Raw genomic sequence first — 15,595 nt, forward strand, 5'->3', positions numbered from 1 at the left:
CAGGACCAAAGAGATTCGTTTCCTCTGTTCAGCCACGGAGCAGCTGCTTACTTTATTTTGGATGCCTTTCACTATTTTTTTTCCTGTAGGGAGACGGTTATTAAACTTCCCTAGGTTCAGTGGTAATGTTCAGATTTTTTTTCTTCCAGTTGGATTATATTGCAGATCGTCGTGTGAGACGACTCTTGTTGAGCTCCCATGTTTTTCAAATCCTACTTCGCCAGACGATTGTAATTGCTGCCATGTCCTCCCACGGCTTTCAGAGCTGCAGAATTATTCCTGTTGTGTATTTGTGTGCATTCCTATCACGGCTCTGTGAGAGCGGAGGGATGTTGCCACCACCCCCCATTACCGCTAAACACCACTGTCTCCTCTTTAATTAGCCATTCATAGAGGGAAGATCTACACTGCATCGCACTGACATTTTTACTGGAACTAATGGAGCTTTTTTCCTGTGGCGTTTGATGTGTATATGCACCTGCATACACACTTATATGTACATGTTCAGAGATGGTCAAGCAACAAAGCAGACAGAAGCACATAAAGTCATATTATAGGTTTCGTCTTTCCTACTTGTTTTTCTTGATTTTTCTTTCCACAGTCTTTGTTGGTTGTTCAGTTTATGTGGCTCATGATGTGAATGCTGGATTCACCCACAGAATGGCCCTGCTGAACTGACTCAAGCTAAGCACCATTATTCCTGAAGAAAGAGGTGTCTATTAGAGGCTGTACCAAACTTCAAGTAAAACTACATAGGAAATTCTACAACAACGGCCATTCTTAATCAATGCTGAATCGTGCTGAATGGCACGAAACGGATTTTGTGGTTGTCATTCCACAGTGAGGCGATGCTTTCTGTGTAAAGTCAGTTGCATGCACAATTAATAAAGTAAATGGGGACACTTTGAAATCAGGCATACGAGAGTTTTGAGGAGCAAAATGTATTGTGTGAATCACAATGTAACCTGACCTGAACTCGTACACATGAGAGTTCAGTTTAGTACTTAAATCCAGAGTACTCATTTGCAATTCCATGAACTGCAAATATAAATTTGGAAAAGTTTCCTTGAAGGCTACAATTACACTGTCAACAGTGGTTAGACTCTAATATATGCACTGTTTTTACGAAATGTCTACTTTTGCAAAATAATATTTATTAAGATTTCTTTTAAAGTAAATAATAGCCTGCAGATGATGCTTATCATTCCATTTTCCCCTCTCAGCAGAGTCCTGTGTATGACTTTATGCTCTGGGTCCACTGTAGGGAACCCATGGCCCGGGAATCAAGAGTTGGATTGTGTTCCAGTCGCTCTCATAAATCCGAATAACAGAGCAGGTATGACTGTAGCTGCTGGTATTTTCTTTTGCATAAATTAGGATGTAATCTCTGCTCCAGTAGCTATACTGTGCTTAAAATATAATGTTGACTTACTTTTTATGGCAGTGGTTCCCCCCCAACGTACTCATGATCTATGGAGACAAAATGAACATGTAAGCATGTGTGTCCCCCCCCGTTTCCCTTTAGCAGTCTCTGTCTGTGTGGCCACGCTTGCTGATTATTTATTCCGGCTTTTTGCCTCCCCGGACCGAAGCGTTGATTCTTCTCTTCCCCTGTGGGTTCTCCTTAAGACGCACACACAGCTCTGTCTCCCCACAGCCTCTACCCCCGGGCAGGGGCTGTACAGTGTCACGCAGGTTGGGACTCTCTCTTTAGGGATTCGCCTGGAGGCAAACCTGAGGGGAAAAAAAGAGGGAGAGGAGAGATATTTAGAGGAGATTTGTATTGTGAAAAGAGTCAGGGGAATGAAAGGGGGATCTCAGGAATGAGAGTGAGTTCAGGCAGGGTTCTGGGGGGGTGTTGTATGAGGAGGGAGAGGAGCGGGGGTGGAGAGGAGGGGTAGGGGTGGAGTCGGGGGGCTCTGCTATTTGTAGATCCTTGTGATGGATGACTGGAGTGTGTGTGTGTGTATGAGAGAGAGTGTGTGTAAGAGAGAGAGAGAGGAAGAGAGATAGACTGGATTTTTTTCTTTCTGCTCTTTCCCTATTCCCTCTCTTCAGGCGAGCAGAGCAGAGCAGGACTGAGTGAGAGGAGGACAGACGTGTGCAGACCAGAGCGCACCAACTCCACAAAGACAAGAAAGAAGAGGAGTTTGCAAGGAGAACCCTAAAGAAAGAAACCAGAAACCTTTTTTTTTCACATCAGCAAACTGTGGTGGATATCAAACCTGCATCAAAAGAATTTCAGGAGAACATAAAGGATTTGTGTGGCTTCACAGCTAAAAAGAAACTATTGGCATAGTTTGTTTTTCTCTTCATATTTACCACATATATATGTATATATATATATATATATATATGTATATATATATACATATATATATAATATTCTAGCAGACTTGTGAGGTGTAGCAGGGCTCTTGGAAGCAGAAGCAGAAAAAGAAAAAGAAAGGTGGACAGAGAGAAGTAAGAGGAAAAGAGCAGGCAGCGGTGGTGGTGAACATGCCCATGAGAGGTAGCTGTTTTGAGGCAGGCATGGGCAGCATAGCCGGGCAGTGGATGTGGGTGCTGATGCTCTCTGCCCTGATCATTGGCAACACTAGTGCCTGTCCAGCCCTGTGTACCTGCAGCGGCACCACAGTAGACTGCCACGGACTGGGTCTCAAAACCATGCCAAGGAATATCCCCCGCAACAGTGAGAGACTGTGAGTACCATCTCTACTTACTTCCTTATCTGTGTCTGCCTGTAACAGAGAAACTCCCACGCTTGGTCTTCTCTTCCTATCGTTTCCCTCCTGTTTTTTAACTGTATTGTTGCGGTGCACATGACTTTGCTCAGACCGAAACGGAACAATAGCCCTGCCTGTAAAGCTGCGTGTATGTGTGTCAGTCAGGCAGCCAGTCACTCACTGGCATTCCAGTCAGGTATAAATAGGCATGAGGGACTGGAAAGAGCAGGAGCAGATGTGTGCCTTTCACATGTGTCCATAATTTAGTTACCTGCTTGTTTATACTTGCCGCTTCCAGATTTACATATATATCTCCCTCATCTTGAAAAAGTCTAATTTTTGCTCCCCTTGAAATGTCCCATTTTAAAAGTAAAGTTTGACTTTGTTTAAGATTTGCCACCTGGTTTGTGATGAGCTTAAATTCAAAGATATTTATGGATATGTCTCACAGCACTCATATGACGAGTCCTGTCTGCTTATCTCTCTTTATCTCTATTCTTACCTCTTTCCTTCTTTTCACTTTTCTCCACTTCTGGGCCAATGACTTCCCTCCCGCCTCTTTATCATGCCTCTGAATTCTCATACCACAAATTGTTAAATCATGTAGAAAATTAAGCAAATCTGCCGCTTAAGTGAGCCTCGCGCAAGGATCACATTGCTGTCTTTTAAAACGATGGGAGGATGGAAGACGGAGGGAGAGGTGAGGCGCACGCTGGCCTGCAGAGTGGAGTCTTTTCTGACATTCTTCTGAAATATTCATCAGTAAATCAGAAGTGAGGAGTGCGAGGGGAAATAGATTGTTCTATTTCAGCTTTTAGAATATCAGTCTTGAATAAAACATGTGGTGGGAACAGAGCAACGAAAGCCTGTGTCAGAGGCAGTGTTGGCATAGTGGGAGCTGGCTGCATATTTTATGCTTTTCATATTTAATTTCTAAGAACACCTTTTCTTTTTTTCTTTCGTTTTTTTTTTTTTACTTTTCTTTTTGCACAGCGGCCTGCATGCTTCCAGGTTGCATAAATGCACATGCTGGTTTAATAGTGAACCAGAGAGGAAATATGGTCATTTAGTGGTTTCCTTTTACATGAATGGCCATTCACACTGGAAATATCCCGTGCCCTTCCACTCAAGAGCATTTTTGTGTAAAAAGTTGTTTGTGCATTTGTAGGTCATGTAGAGCTGAAGATTTTTATCGTACCAGCATCTCTGGGTCTTTTAAAGCACGTCTGGAGTGCTCAGGACGTTACAATTTAAACATGCTGGGCACAATGGTCATGTGTAATTTATTCCTGGGTCAATGCCTTTTTTTTTTTTCTTTTCATATGTGTGTATAGGTCATGCAGAAGATAGCCAGGCTCTGCTGAGACCCTTTATATAACAATAGAAAGCGTTCTCCTCTGTGAGGAATTGTATAGGGTGATTCATCAAGGTGATTGTGTAAATCAACACAGCTCACCCGACCCCACATGATGCTCCCATGTGCACAGCTAGATTTATGTGTGTGTTTGGAAAATGTGTGATCATGTGAGTGAATTTATGCAAGCCCCAGTGGGATCAAAAATGAGTAATGGCTCGTTAGATTTGCTCTAGAGGTTAGTGGCTCTCGTCTTTACCGTACAAAGTTAACAAAAGGCTTTGTTGACTTTGGTGTAGAGATGTTTTTAGAGTACAGCAACTCAAAATGTGCATTGCTGCCAAACTATTAATGGATGGAGGAGACGCTGTGTTACTGTCACTACAGACAGCAAATGCAGCTTACAGGAAGCTCAGCATGCAAAGGACTGCGCCTTGTTTTGTCAGTTTGGTTTTCTCTATGTTTCTAGATACGTGTGTGAATGGATGTGTGTGTTTGTGCCTATGTAAACAAGGTGATGCTTTTAGTGTGTGTGTTAGAGAAGGAAGGGGGCTGGTTTTGGGGGAAAGTGTGTGTGTGGGTGTGCTTGTGGGGTGTGTGCATGGAGGCTGTTGAGACAGACAGCAGAATCCCATTTGCACTTGTCAATGTGGGTTTGGATCAGGTCTGACCCCTGCGCTCTTCAGACCGAAGCCTGTAATGAGACTGTGAGCTCCATGTGTTAAAATCACACCCTGCCGTGTACGGGCCACTGGCCGCTTCCTCCCCCTCTGTGTCCTCTCTGCATCCATCGTGTGCCACTGTTTTTTCTTGCCTCTCCTCTGCCTTGTATACCAGCATTTTCGTTCATCTGCTCTGGCAAATATCTCAGTAAAACGGTAACCACACTGATGCAAATCTCCTCGGAGAGATCATCTGTAAGGCTGATTGAAGTGACTTACTTTTGTAAGCGTTGTTAAGTCATTTGTGGGACGGATTTCAAACTAAACTCCAACCCTTTTATATGCTTGTTTTGTCTTCTTAACAGCCCTGCTGTTTGAATTTAATGCGTGTCTCATCTGTGAATGAGTTGATTTGCAGAAGGGGAGGAGTTGTGAGTGCCTTCATGTAATTGCAAAAAGCCAGTTATTATCTGCCAGAAAATACCTTGTACTGAGGCATGTTGGAGCTCCCCCAGAACAGAAGAGAACAGAGGAGGTGGAGGCTGCTCACCATATGCATGTATTCTCTTTTGTTTTTTCATAAACTTGATCATGGGTCTCCATATGTGTATTCGCCTGCATTCAGTGAATAAGTAATGTTGGATGAAAACACAGGGGGGTTAGCAGTGGTTGAGGATGAGGGGCTCAGTTGCTTTGATAACTATGTATTTCAAGGAAGGAGGCGGGAGGTGTATGTGTTTGTGCCAGGGCATGCCTGCAGTGTTTTTGGCACAAGCACATAGCTGGTGCAACTGACAACTCACCGGCCACCTGATCCATAATTTCCCTTGAAGTGACTGAACACAGCCTGTCCGTTACTTGCCAGCTCTGACTACGTGACTGAGGTGGTAGGAAAAAGATGGGAAAAGACAAAAAAAAATCAGACAAGGATCTATGAAGTCAAGGCTGGCATTGTAGCTCAAGTTGTAATCACTGGTGAGAGGATTACTACACAGAGGAGCGAGTGGTTTAACTCACCCACAAAGGTAATAAATGAATAAACAGGATTATGTTATTCATTATAAAGGGCAAGATAGGTCTAGCCCTGGGGCAGATTGAATTTCATTTAGGCCTTTTTTACAGTCTAATATATCCGTCCTCACGGCTGATAATCCTGTGAGGAGTAATACTGCCTGGAATGAAGATCATTCGGAGAATGTTTATGCACAGTGGAGCATTGTGAAATTATAGGCCTGGGACTCAGTCAGTTCAATTTACTGTCTGTGCAACGCAGCTGCGGTCTTCTCTCATTATTCACATCTACTATTATGTGATATTTGCCTTTTCTTCTGCCTGTCAAAGTATTGGGCAACACGCAGGTAATATTTGCAGGCTGTAGTTCATTCTACATTACTCCGCTGTTTTCATTTTTCATTCGACCAAAGCACCTAGTCACCTTTTTACACTTAACGTACATGTACAGTCGGAGTGTTGCTTGTTTAAACAGAACGATGGCTGACCGCTAAGCGTCAAAGCCAGCTGCTATGTGTCCATACACACTACAGGCCTGCTCTCCAGATGAGTGCAGCGTCTCTAGGGATGTGTTTGATTGCACCCATGAGAACTAAGAAACAACCCTATGTGTGCTGTCGAAAAAAAAAAAAAAAAACACTTTTCAAGACCTTATTTTTTTTCACATGTGCCCGCCAGACACGTATATATACAATATGATGTATGTGCATGCGGACATGTGAGTGCACATGCGTTATTGCTTTGCACGCCTGTCTAAGTGTGCTTGTATTTCAGGAGACTGTGAAATCAGATTTTGAGAATCCACCTAGATCGTCTTTCATCTCTCAGAAGACCAGCTTTGCTTTCAACCTTGTGAAGAGGCAGAGTGATGTATGCGTCTTAAAGCGCACATCAGTGAACAATCGCCTGACACTGGAGACATGCCGTCGTAAGCCACGTTTCACGGCATTCATGCACGATGCTTCTGTTGAGACCAGTTCTAAAGCAAAGCATCGGCCCCATTCCAGATGAACTTGAGGTGTATTTTTTTTGCTCTGCGTACTTATCAAATCAGTGTACTCTTGAGTTAACAATTATTTAGTTTTCAATGTTCAAAGATTAAATTAGTAAGGAAAAGAATGAAAATCCAAAAAATAGTATACTATCCCAATCCCAATGATTCAACTGTTTCACAACCCAATAACTGTTTTGTCTGTAAAATATCAGACATGACCAAGAAAAGAGGGAAATCCTAAATGAATCCATTTGGTGCTCACCAAATTAAATGATTAGCTTTCGATTTGTTAATCACTCAATCAGCTCAGGGTCACAGTTTTATCGATTAGCAGATGAGCCAGTCCGTGTACGGAGCATGGCGGCGACTGCTGATGTTCGTGAGCTCATTGGGGGTGAGAGTTTCAGTCTTCACTCGCAGGTACCGAGGAACAGATTCAAGCACACATGCGGCACACAGTTATCAATGCACATCTGTGAGGCAAACATCTTTATAGTCCTCTGTTTGCAATAACTGAGACATAGATGTGGCACAGACCAGACGTTTCATCCACACCATGCACTCTTTAGTCAAAATGAACATCCATATAGTTTAAATGCCTTCAAACATGATGTAAAGCCACAACAGAACCTCAGAGTCTGTTGCTGAACAAACCACAGATACAGTATAAACCATGAAAGACCCTTCAGTCACAGCTTCTGCTACAGTCCTCTGTGTGTTCTTTTTCCATCGTGGAGCAGCAACACACATTGGCACAGATGTTTAATTGATTCGCATTAACCTAAAAGAGTCATCTATGTTTTATAAAGTGTCTGTGTTGTATGCGTGTCTTGTTTTTTTCCATGGCTCCTCATCCAACTTTTCATATAGTTCTGTTATAGTTTTCATACTTCTTAGAAATGTACGTATTTTTACCTCCCGCTGTTTATAGAGGGAGATTGGCTCTACGGGATGCAGGAGACCCCACACTCGTCAAGGCTCTGAGAAGGAGCATTGTATGTGTTTGTGGGCATTGCCTGTGTGAGATCTACTTGATGTTTAACTTTCCTATCAGTAATCTTGCTCCTGAGGCCTGACTGAGCAGAATCAAAACTGCAAATAGCCCTTGAGGAGCCCAGGAGCTGGGAAAACACACTCGCACAGTCTTTACGCACTGTACACGGAAGCGCACCTACGTGATGGCAGACGCACACACAGTAAAAAATGTACAGTTGAGGGCATTAACTGCTTGTCTGAAAGCCACAATTCAATGGAGAGGGAATGTTTTGTTGAAGCTCAGCAGAAATCTGACCTCTTAGTGTGGATAGAAGTGTTCCAGTTGGGTTTAAGAATGTGTTATTTTGATCACGGTGGCTCTTTCTTTCTTTCTTTCTTTCTTTCTTTCTTTCTTTCTTTCTTTCTTTCTTTCTTTCTTTCTTTCTTTCTTTCTTTCTTTCTTTCTTTCTTCCCGGTATTTAGTCCACTTTCTCCTCTTAGTCTACTAGCACCAGCCCTTGAGGCTTCATCCCTCCATTGACATTTGCCAGACAGTCTGTCAGCTCTTCACAGCTCCCTGGCTACTCGCAACACTCTACCACACTGCTTCACACCGTCACTTTCAGACAGCTAACAACCCTGTCAGATTATCTCTCTCTTCAGTTTGTCTATATGACTCTACCTTTTCCCTCCTTTCTTTCTCTCCACTTGCACGTTTCACGGCTGTCGCCTCCATATGCTGTTCAATCTGCAGGAGGAGCCATGTTTAGCTTGTTTACAGCTTCTGAACCAGTTCATTCATCAGGGTGAGCACTAGCTGGTCTGTTCAAATAGCATCATCGAGCTGTAACTGTAGTTAACAAGCATCCATGTTTTAGGTTGTAGATCCTCAGGGTTCTAATAATCAGATTGTTTCCACAGAGTGGAGTTTGGACAGCACCATGCTACCGCTCCTCAATCAGCTGGCTTCGGTCTTCCCTGCCAGGCTAAAGCTGTTCAGGACAAATGGTCCTGTGGCGCTGCCAACAGTGATACAGAATGACCACTATGCAAAATAAAATAAGCACCTGAATGTGTAGAATTCATAGAAGAATGGCACAAAATTCATTGTCAAAATATTTTCTTGTTGGGCTTGTTTCAAGTTCAGTCTACATTTTAAAAGGAAAAGAGAGCGTTACACAGATTTCCAAAGCTGCCATGCTGTTTTAGGTTGTTCTTGCTTAAATATGAGCCTAGTCTCACCTAACAAACATGGAATAGTACATTTATCCACATGTCCAAAACACGGCAGTATCATTGTCTATTGTGAGACTTTTGTTTTTAGTCAAAGGTAATGTACAGTATGTGTAGCCAGTTGTTTTGTGTTAGGCAACATCCATATGACCTATGGGTGTAAGAACCACGATCTATGGATTGTTCTGTTGAATACATAACCCCAAACCATGTATGTTTTTCTAAGCATGTGCTTTCAGTACCCTAACCCTAATAAGTCACATGTGAGAGTGAAACAGAAAGGGAAAGGCCTGCGTGGGATGGCTCTTGAACTCGGTTCTCAGACAAGGCAAACTAACACATCTCCCTTATAGGTGTTTTTTTGCGGAAATCGACAGTGTCTAACATGTAGGTCATCACGCAGCAAGACACTGAATGCTGACATTGTGATGGACATATCGAGATGTCATTATATTGTTAGACCTAAGCAGCATCCTATAGGGAAAATGACGAAGAAAATCATGTTCCTGAACAATGTTTAAGCTATGATCATATTGTTCCCTGTGAACCAATATGGCTATTAAACATTATGTTATGAGTTTGGGTTGTTAATTGTTATAATCATCAAAACTGTTAGCGGCCTTGATCATTTTTTTCCACAGCTTATGAGTCGGTTTTGCACCGTTACTTGTTCTGTGCCTCCAAGCAAGAAACCAATTTTATGTGAGTCCCTGTTGAGTCACACACACTCACACACACACACACACACACACACACACACACACACAGTTTTCTGTGCGCAGCAGAAAAAGAAAGACCTTTTTAGTGACCTCCCCTAACCTCCAGTCCAGTGGGACAGGAGTTTTGTTAATCAATTAGAAAGGACACCTTAATGAAACCGTTGAGATGTTTGAACTCTAAATCGAGTGGTCTGCTTGATTATGCCGTGTAAGAATCGTCCGTTAGCCTGCGTTAACCCACTTTCTCCTATGCCACAATCACTGTTTTTGTACATGCACACATGGATATTTGTATCTTCTTAAGTATTCTTCTCCGAGTGAGCCACTGTGTTAGCTTATTCTCCCTCTAGTCTAGTCTTTCATTTCATGTACCGTTGCTCAATTTGAAACAGGTCTGACACAAGCTCAGCAGAGGGACCCCAGCAGCTGGCAGAAATAAATGTAATGACTTTTTGAGTATTGTAGCAGTGCTCCGAGGCCTTTGAATTATAGAGATGTGGAGTGGTAGAGTTGAGCTGCCGTGTGTCCACCCGGGGGAAGGTGCACCAGGAAATACTTTCAAGCATCAATCAACTTGGGATGGAAGATGAAGAGGGATTAGATAGTGATGTCATAAATCCACTTTCTCCGTAGGAAATGTGTCAGCAGTGGGAATTCTTCCAGAGGTTTCCAAAGGATGGAATGGATTTGACTGAAGCAGTTGGAGGTGGAAATCCTTTGCTGTAGGAATTCAGAACAATACCTAATAATTTTCAGCTTTTAAAGTAATACTGCTGTGCTTTAATGTGAAAACCTGCCCAGAGTCAGTGTTACAAAACATCTGTCTACAGAATGAGTTAACATGCCTTTACTGCAGCGCCAAAAGTCATCACGTAGCTTTTTTTGATTAGGAAAAAAACAGCAGTGACTGATACTGTAGTTAATAAACAGCAGATTTCTCCTTTGATTAATGACTTTGCCATACTTTGCACTGTTTAGATGTGGGATCAAGAGACAAACACCGCTGAGTCTGTACCGTATCAGTTAACCAACCATTTGTGTCCCATTTCTGCGTGTTAGTGTCCTTGCTTGTTCATTCACATACAAAAGTCCCTTTGCTCTTCAGATTTCACTTTCTATCATTCAGAGCAAAAAAAATCCTGCACAGCCAGAGAAGTTTGACACTTACAAAGACTGTGCCAAATCTTCCAGAGCCCATGTTTCAAAATGCCATTTGGAAAGGTATGCATTTGTATGTGTAATCAATATGAATCCACAGACTTATATAAACCATAATAGACTGCTAAAGGCATTTGAGCAATGGCCAAAGGTCGCTGCCTTCCTGAACAGGTGCATGCTTTAGGATAATACTTTCCTGGAACAGCCCATTTTGTTGAGTCACCTAATTTCAACCAACACAGAATGATTAAATGTTCTTGCATAGCAGCTTTAAAAAGTCAACTCCAGAGCATTTGCAACAACAGACTTAAGCATGGAAGAAGAATGTTTCAGCTGTTTATGTGTTAATCATTTTTCCACACATACCTCCTGCTACCCCTCATTCTAACCATCTCTCTCCCCTTCTGCATCTTCTATCTTCCTCCTTGTTAATGTCCTCTGGGTCTCATCAGTTGTGACCACCCTGAAGATAAGACATTGAAAATCCAGAGGAGTGTGTGGGTAAATGTGTGTATCTACGTAAGCACCTGTAATGAGCACCACATGTGTGTGTATCAGGGCCCAGGCTAATGAAGCCCAGTCCATTATTTATTTTCCCGTGGCTGTGACGCTCGGCCTGTCAATGCACCTGTGTATACACACATATGGTTGCATGCACGCACACACGTGAACCATCTGTCTGTAATGACCGTTCTCTTTCTTACTGCATAGCGCTACAGTCCCTCGAGTGGTCATTAGGCGAGAGAGCGACTGAGGGAGAGAGACCCATGCTTTCCGTGTCAATTCAGAGCCAGTTTTTTTTTTGTTTTGCTATGGGATAGAAGTTTTTGGAGGTTCAGGGTAGGGTGGACACATAATACTTAGAGAGTGTGTTACAGAAAGAAAGAAAGACTGCAGAATATTGTTCACCTCATTGCACTCTAGCGTGTATGGTTTGCATGTTTTCTCTCTGTGAGAATCCAATCTGCTGCTGAGATTCTTCTGCAGCCACAAAGGACAGCAAAAGGCCCTCTTGCATTTATGCCACAGTCAAGTTCAGCATGCAACTCTTGGAGTAAAAAAACTCTTAGACTCTTAGAGTTGTCTGCAACTAAAAAACTTAATTTAAGACCTTTGTTTCCCAGTTATTTCGTCTGTTCCTTCTTTTGTGGTGATGGCCAGCTCTCAGCAGGGAGGCTGCTCCCATTATATCCACAGCACTTAGCTTTCTGGCCTTGCGGCCCTACCCAAATCCCCTCTGCTGGCTCCTGTTAATCCCCAGCAATTGTAGAAGGACATGGCAGACAGAGAGGGGAGGAATGGGGAGGCGGGGGTTTGTGTGTGTCGGTGGGAGAGGGCTGGAATAGAGGCAAACAGGCAGCTCAAATGTGGCTTCCATTTTAATAGGGCTTCTTAATGTCTCCCAGTGGAGTTAGAACTGAGCTTGAACTTCCCTTCAACACAACCTTCCTGATTCTGCCCAGCAGAGTGTTTTACATTTAACATCACAGCAATTTGCATTTTTTAGAAAAACAGGCATTTAAGGACATTCACATGTATTATACTTTACTGATGAGCTGTAATCACTGTGGTGTGTGTGTGTGTGTGTGTGTGTGTGTGTGTGTGTGTGTGTGTGTGTGTGTGTGTGTGTGTGTGCCATGAATGCCTGAATTGTGCATATGTTATTGATATATGTTATATGTGTTAAGAAATAGTAAAATTGTGGCTCAGGTATCGGTAGACAAAGATGCCTCCATGCCACCATCTGCTTCTTTAGTCACAAGGCTGAACAGGTCCAGAGGGGGAAAAAAAAGATGAATTATTGATTTATGTTTGCGTGTCTATCTTTGCAGGGAGCTGAATGGAAATAACCTCACACGCATCACCAAGAGTGACTTTGCTGGACTGAAGTACCTGAGAGTTCTGTAAGTACTTGCCTTCTTGTTCATGTGTCATGATGAAATCTTTGCATGTGTGGAGCATGTCATAGTCTGAGTTTATCTATCCATGCATACCTGAGCTGTATGTAACCTTCCAGCTTGCTGTTCTACATATTTGCTGTTGAAATTAGCACAAACCCAGTGAAGTGGCAATGCATTTGTCAAGAGTCCCACTCAGCGGTACATTAAGCTGCTGAGTTACTGCAGCTAGCAATGTAATGGACTTGTCTCTCACTGTATTCTGTCTGTTGTAGTTGCACTCATTATGCCTTAGACACACACACTCTCTTTACTTCTGTTCCCACACCTCCACATGTTTGGCGCACGTAAGCACTGCTTCTAAAAAGCCTCTCAGCACAGTTAACACATTCAGGTGAAGTCATTGACTCCCTCCGTGGTGAAATTAAGCAGCACTTGTGATTGTAGGTAATAAAGTAGTTGTAAAAGTGTCTGTATGCGTACATATTTATGCACACACTTGTGAGTAGAGGCATAGGTGTTAAAAACTCAGCGTAAGGGGAAGCTGCAGAGACTCCAACATGTTTGAAATGTAACACGAGCTGGACATAATTCCTACTACCCAGCAAAGCTTGACTATTTTCAAGCCTCATCAGTACTCGCCCATCCCCCTGTCCTCCCCTTCTTTTCCTCGTTGGGGTCCCACCACTCTGAATCCCCTCTCGTTGTTTGCCTACTTTTCTGCACCACCTTCCACACCCCATCTAGAGGTTAAATGCCTTCATGTTGCCAGCTTGTCACTCGCAAGTAAAAAGGAAACAGCTTCTTGCAGGAGTACTAAAGACAGAACTTCCCATGCTGTAAAGCCTGTGATTGTCCCACACTGCCTCTACTGCACGTACACGCACGCACACACACACACACACACACACTGACCACGTGCTGTTTGAAATTTATTTAATGCAGGATTAAACATGCTGTTGGTGTGAGACTCTGTGCAGTGCTTCTGTGTGGCAACAGCATTAAAACTAACAGCAGGATGACCTCTGATCCTGCTGACCTCTGGGCAACCCTCAGAAGGAAAAAAAAAAAAAAACAGGAACAGAGGTTTATCTTTACAGTCAGCTGCCATCTATTCCGTCAGCCTTGAATCAACACAGCTGATTTGCCCTTTTCTTTTGATACTGGATACATGGCTGTTCTAAAGGACCAGAGACTGTGTATCTGAGAAAAAGCAGGGTGAAAAAGGGGAGAAAACAGATAGAAAGACATGGGGGATAAATTGAGGGCTATATACCCTCAGGCATTCTGCAAAAAAAGTTTTCTCAATTCAAAAGTACTCATCATAGTTTTTTTTCTCTCTCATCTAAATTCATGAGGAAGAGATCTGAGGTGAATTGCACTTTTCTCTCCATGTTTGTGGAGTGTGAACAATGATTAGCATTTATATTCGATGGAGAGGAAGCCCAGACTGCTGAGTTGCAGCTCGCCATGGCCTCACAGGAGACATGAGAGGTTGCCTTCAACACAGAACAGTTGTATACGTAATGAAGGAAAGCTCTTGTTGCTTCTAATGCCGCTGGATACACTTCTCGCCTTCCTGATTTTGTGTTATTGTAACACTTCCAAAACTACCCAAGCCTCCTTTTGAGCGTTAGCTTTGGCAATATAGGTGAGGAAAGGATGTGTTACTGCATGTGTGTGTTTGTGTTTGTTTGTGTATAACTAATAGCCTTGATGTAGTGCCCAAAACCTTAATACTCTTCAGTGCTGTCCAAAGGGAACACACGCATACATTCTGCTTTTCTTTGATGATGCGATTTGTAAAAACCGTGGAGCCCACCTCATGCTTGACCCCCCGCTTACTTTTCGTCTCGTCTCCACCCAGCTGCTACACCCTTTGGACCACACTAGAGCCTAGACTCACACTTTCTGAGCCACCTTGGGAACTTTCCTGGCTGCTATCCTTGCCCCCTCTGCCAAGATTCCACACTGTACCCTCAGTCCACGGCACTGCCCTCTGTGTGTATGCACGCACCCGTGTGTGTGTGTGTGTGTGTGTGTGTGTGTGTGTGTGTGTGTGTGTGTGTAAAAAAGAGTGTTGAGTTTACTGAACTCAACTATATACAGTAAGAAGTGTCATCATCCAAACACCTAAAGCCTACTATACCTTGTTAAAGCTTGAGTGATCATCAAAGTCAACCATGTGTCCTTTTCTGCAGGCAGCTGATGGAGAATCAGATTACGGTGATTGAGCGTGGGGCCTTTGATGACATGAAGGAGCTGGAGAGACTGTGAGTAACCCCTAGGGTTTTCTGTAGACGGGCTGAACACATTGTTATTTCTTATTTCAAACTTGAACTTGAAATGAAAAACCCACACGTCTACTGATATGTTTTCAGTATTTGTATTAGTGGTAATGACATTAACAGTATAGGAACCAGTTGTATAAAAAGCGAGGCACTTCTCTGTCAATCCATTGTGGTTTGATGGTAGTGAGAGGGTACAGTGTGGACTGGGAGTATATTTTTATGAGCTTTGCCTGACAGGAATGCCCTCAGTGGGATATGTGGGCTTAAAAGGGCTCCCCCACCGCAGACCTTGGCTCATCTGGACAGCACCGGGACTCCTCGACAGCTTGTAAAGCGGCTGGGAAAACACACAGACAAACACAATCAACCACACCTCAACCAGCTCATTAGTAAATCAATTGCACTACCCACATGGAAACCTGCACAGCAGATGACTTTATGGACTCACACTCTCAGGCAGTGGTTAACATATAAAGACGCTTTCGTCTGATCTCAACCCCACTTTTGCCATCTATGTTACCAAGCTTAAGGCCACGCACACCTCTCCTTCTCTCCTCTGTATTCAGCTGATCCA

At 43.2% G+C, this 15,595-nt stretch overlaps 1 protein-coding gene across 2 annotated transcripts in view; it reads left to right on the top strand.

Annotated features, from left to right (window-relative positions):
• Nucleotides 1-1,957: 1,957 nt before the first annotated feature.
• Nucleotides 1,958-15,595, top strand: part of slit1a (slit homolog 1a (Drosophila)) — an 86,740-nt gene continuing 73,102 nt past the window's right edge. For both annotated transcript variants that reach the window (XM_075478253.1, XM_075478254.1), the window contains exons 1-3: nt 1,958-2,702; nt 12,665-12,736; nt 14,932-15,003. In XM_075478253.1, coding sequence (XP_075334368.1) covers nt 2,500-2,702; nt 12,665-12,736; nt 14,932-15,003 — 347 coding nt within the window. In that variant the 5' untranslated portion in view covers nt 1,958-2,499. The remainder of the gene's footprint in view (nt 2,703-12,664; nt 12,737-14,931; nt 15,004-15,595) is intronic.

Source organism: Odontesthes bonariensis, chromosome 2 (genome assembly GCF_027942865.1).
Source record: "Odontesthes bonariensis isolate fOdoBon6 chromosome 2, fOdoBon6.hap1, whole genome shotgun sequence".
NCBI classification, from domain to species: Eukaryota; Metazoa; Chordata; class Actinopteri; order Atheriniformes; family Atherinopsidae; genus Odontesthes; species Odontesthes bonariensis.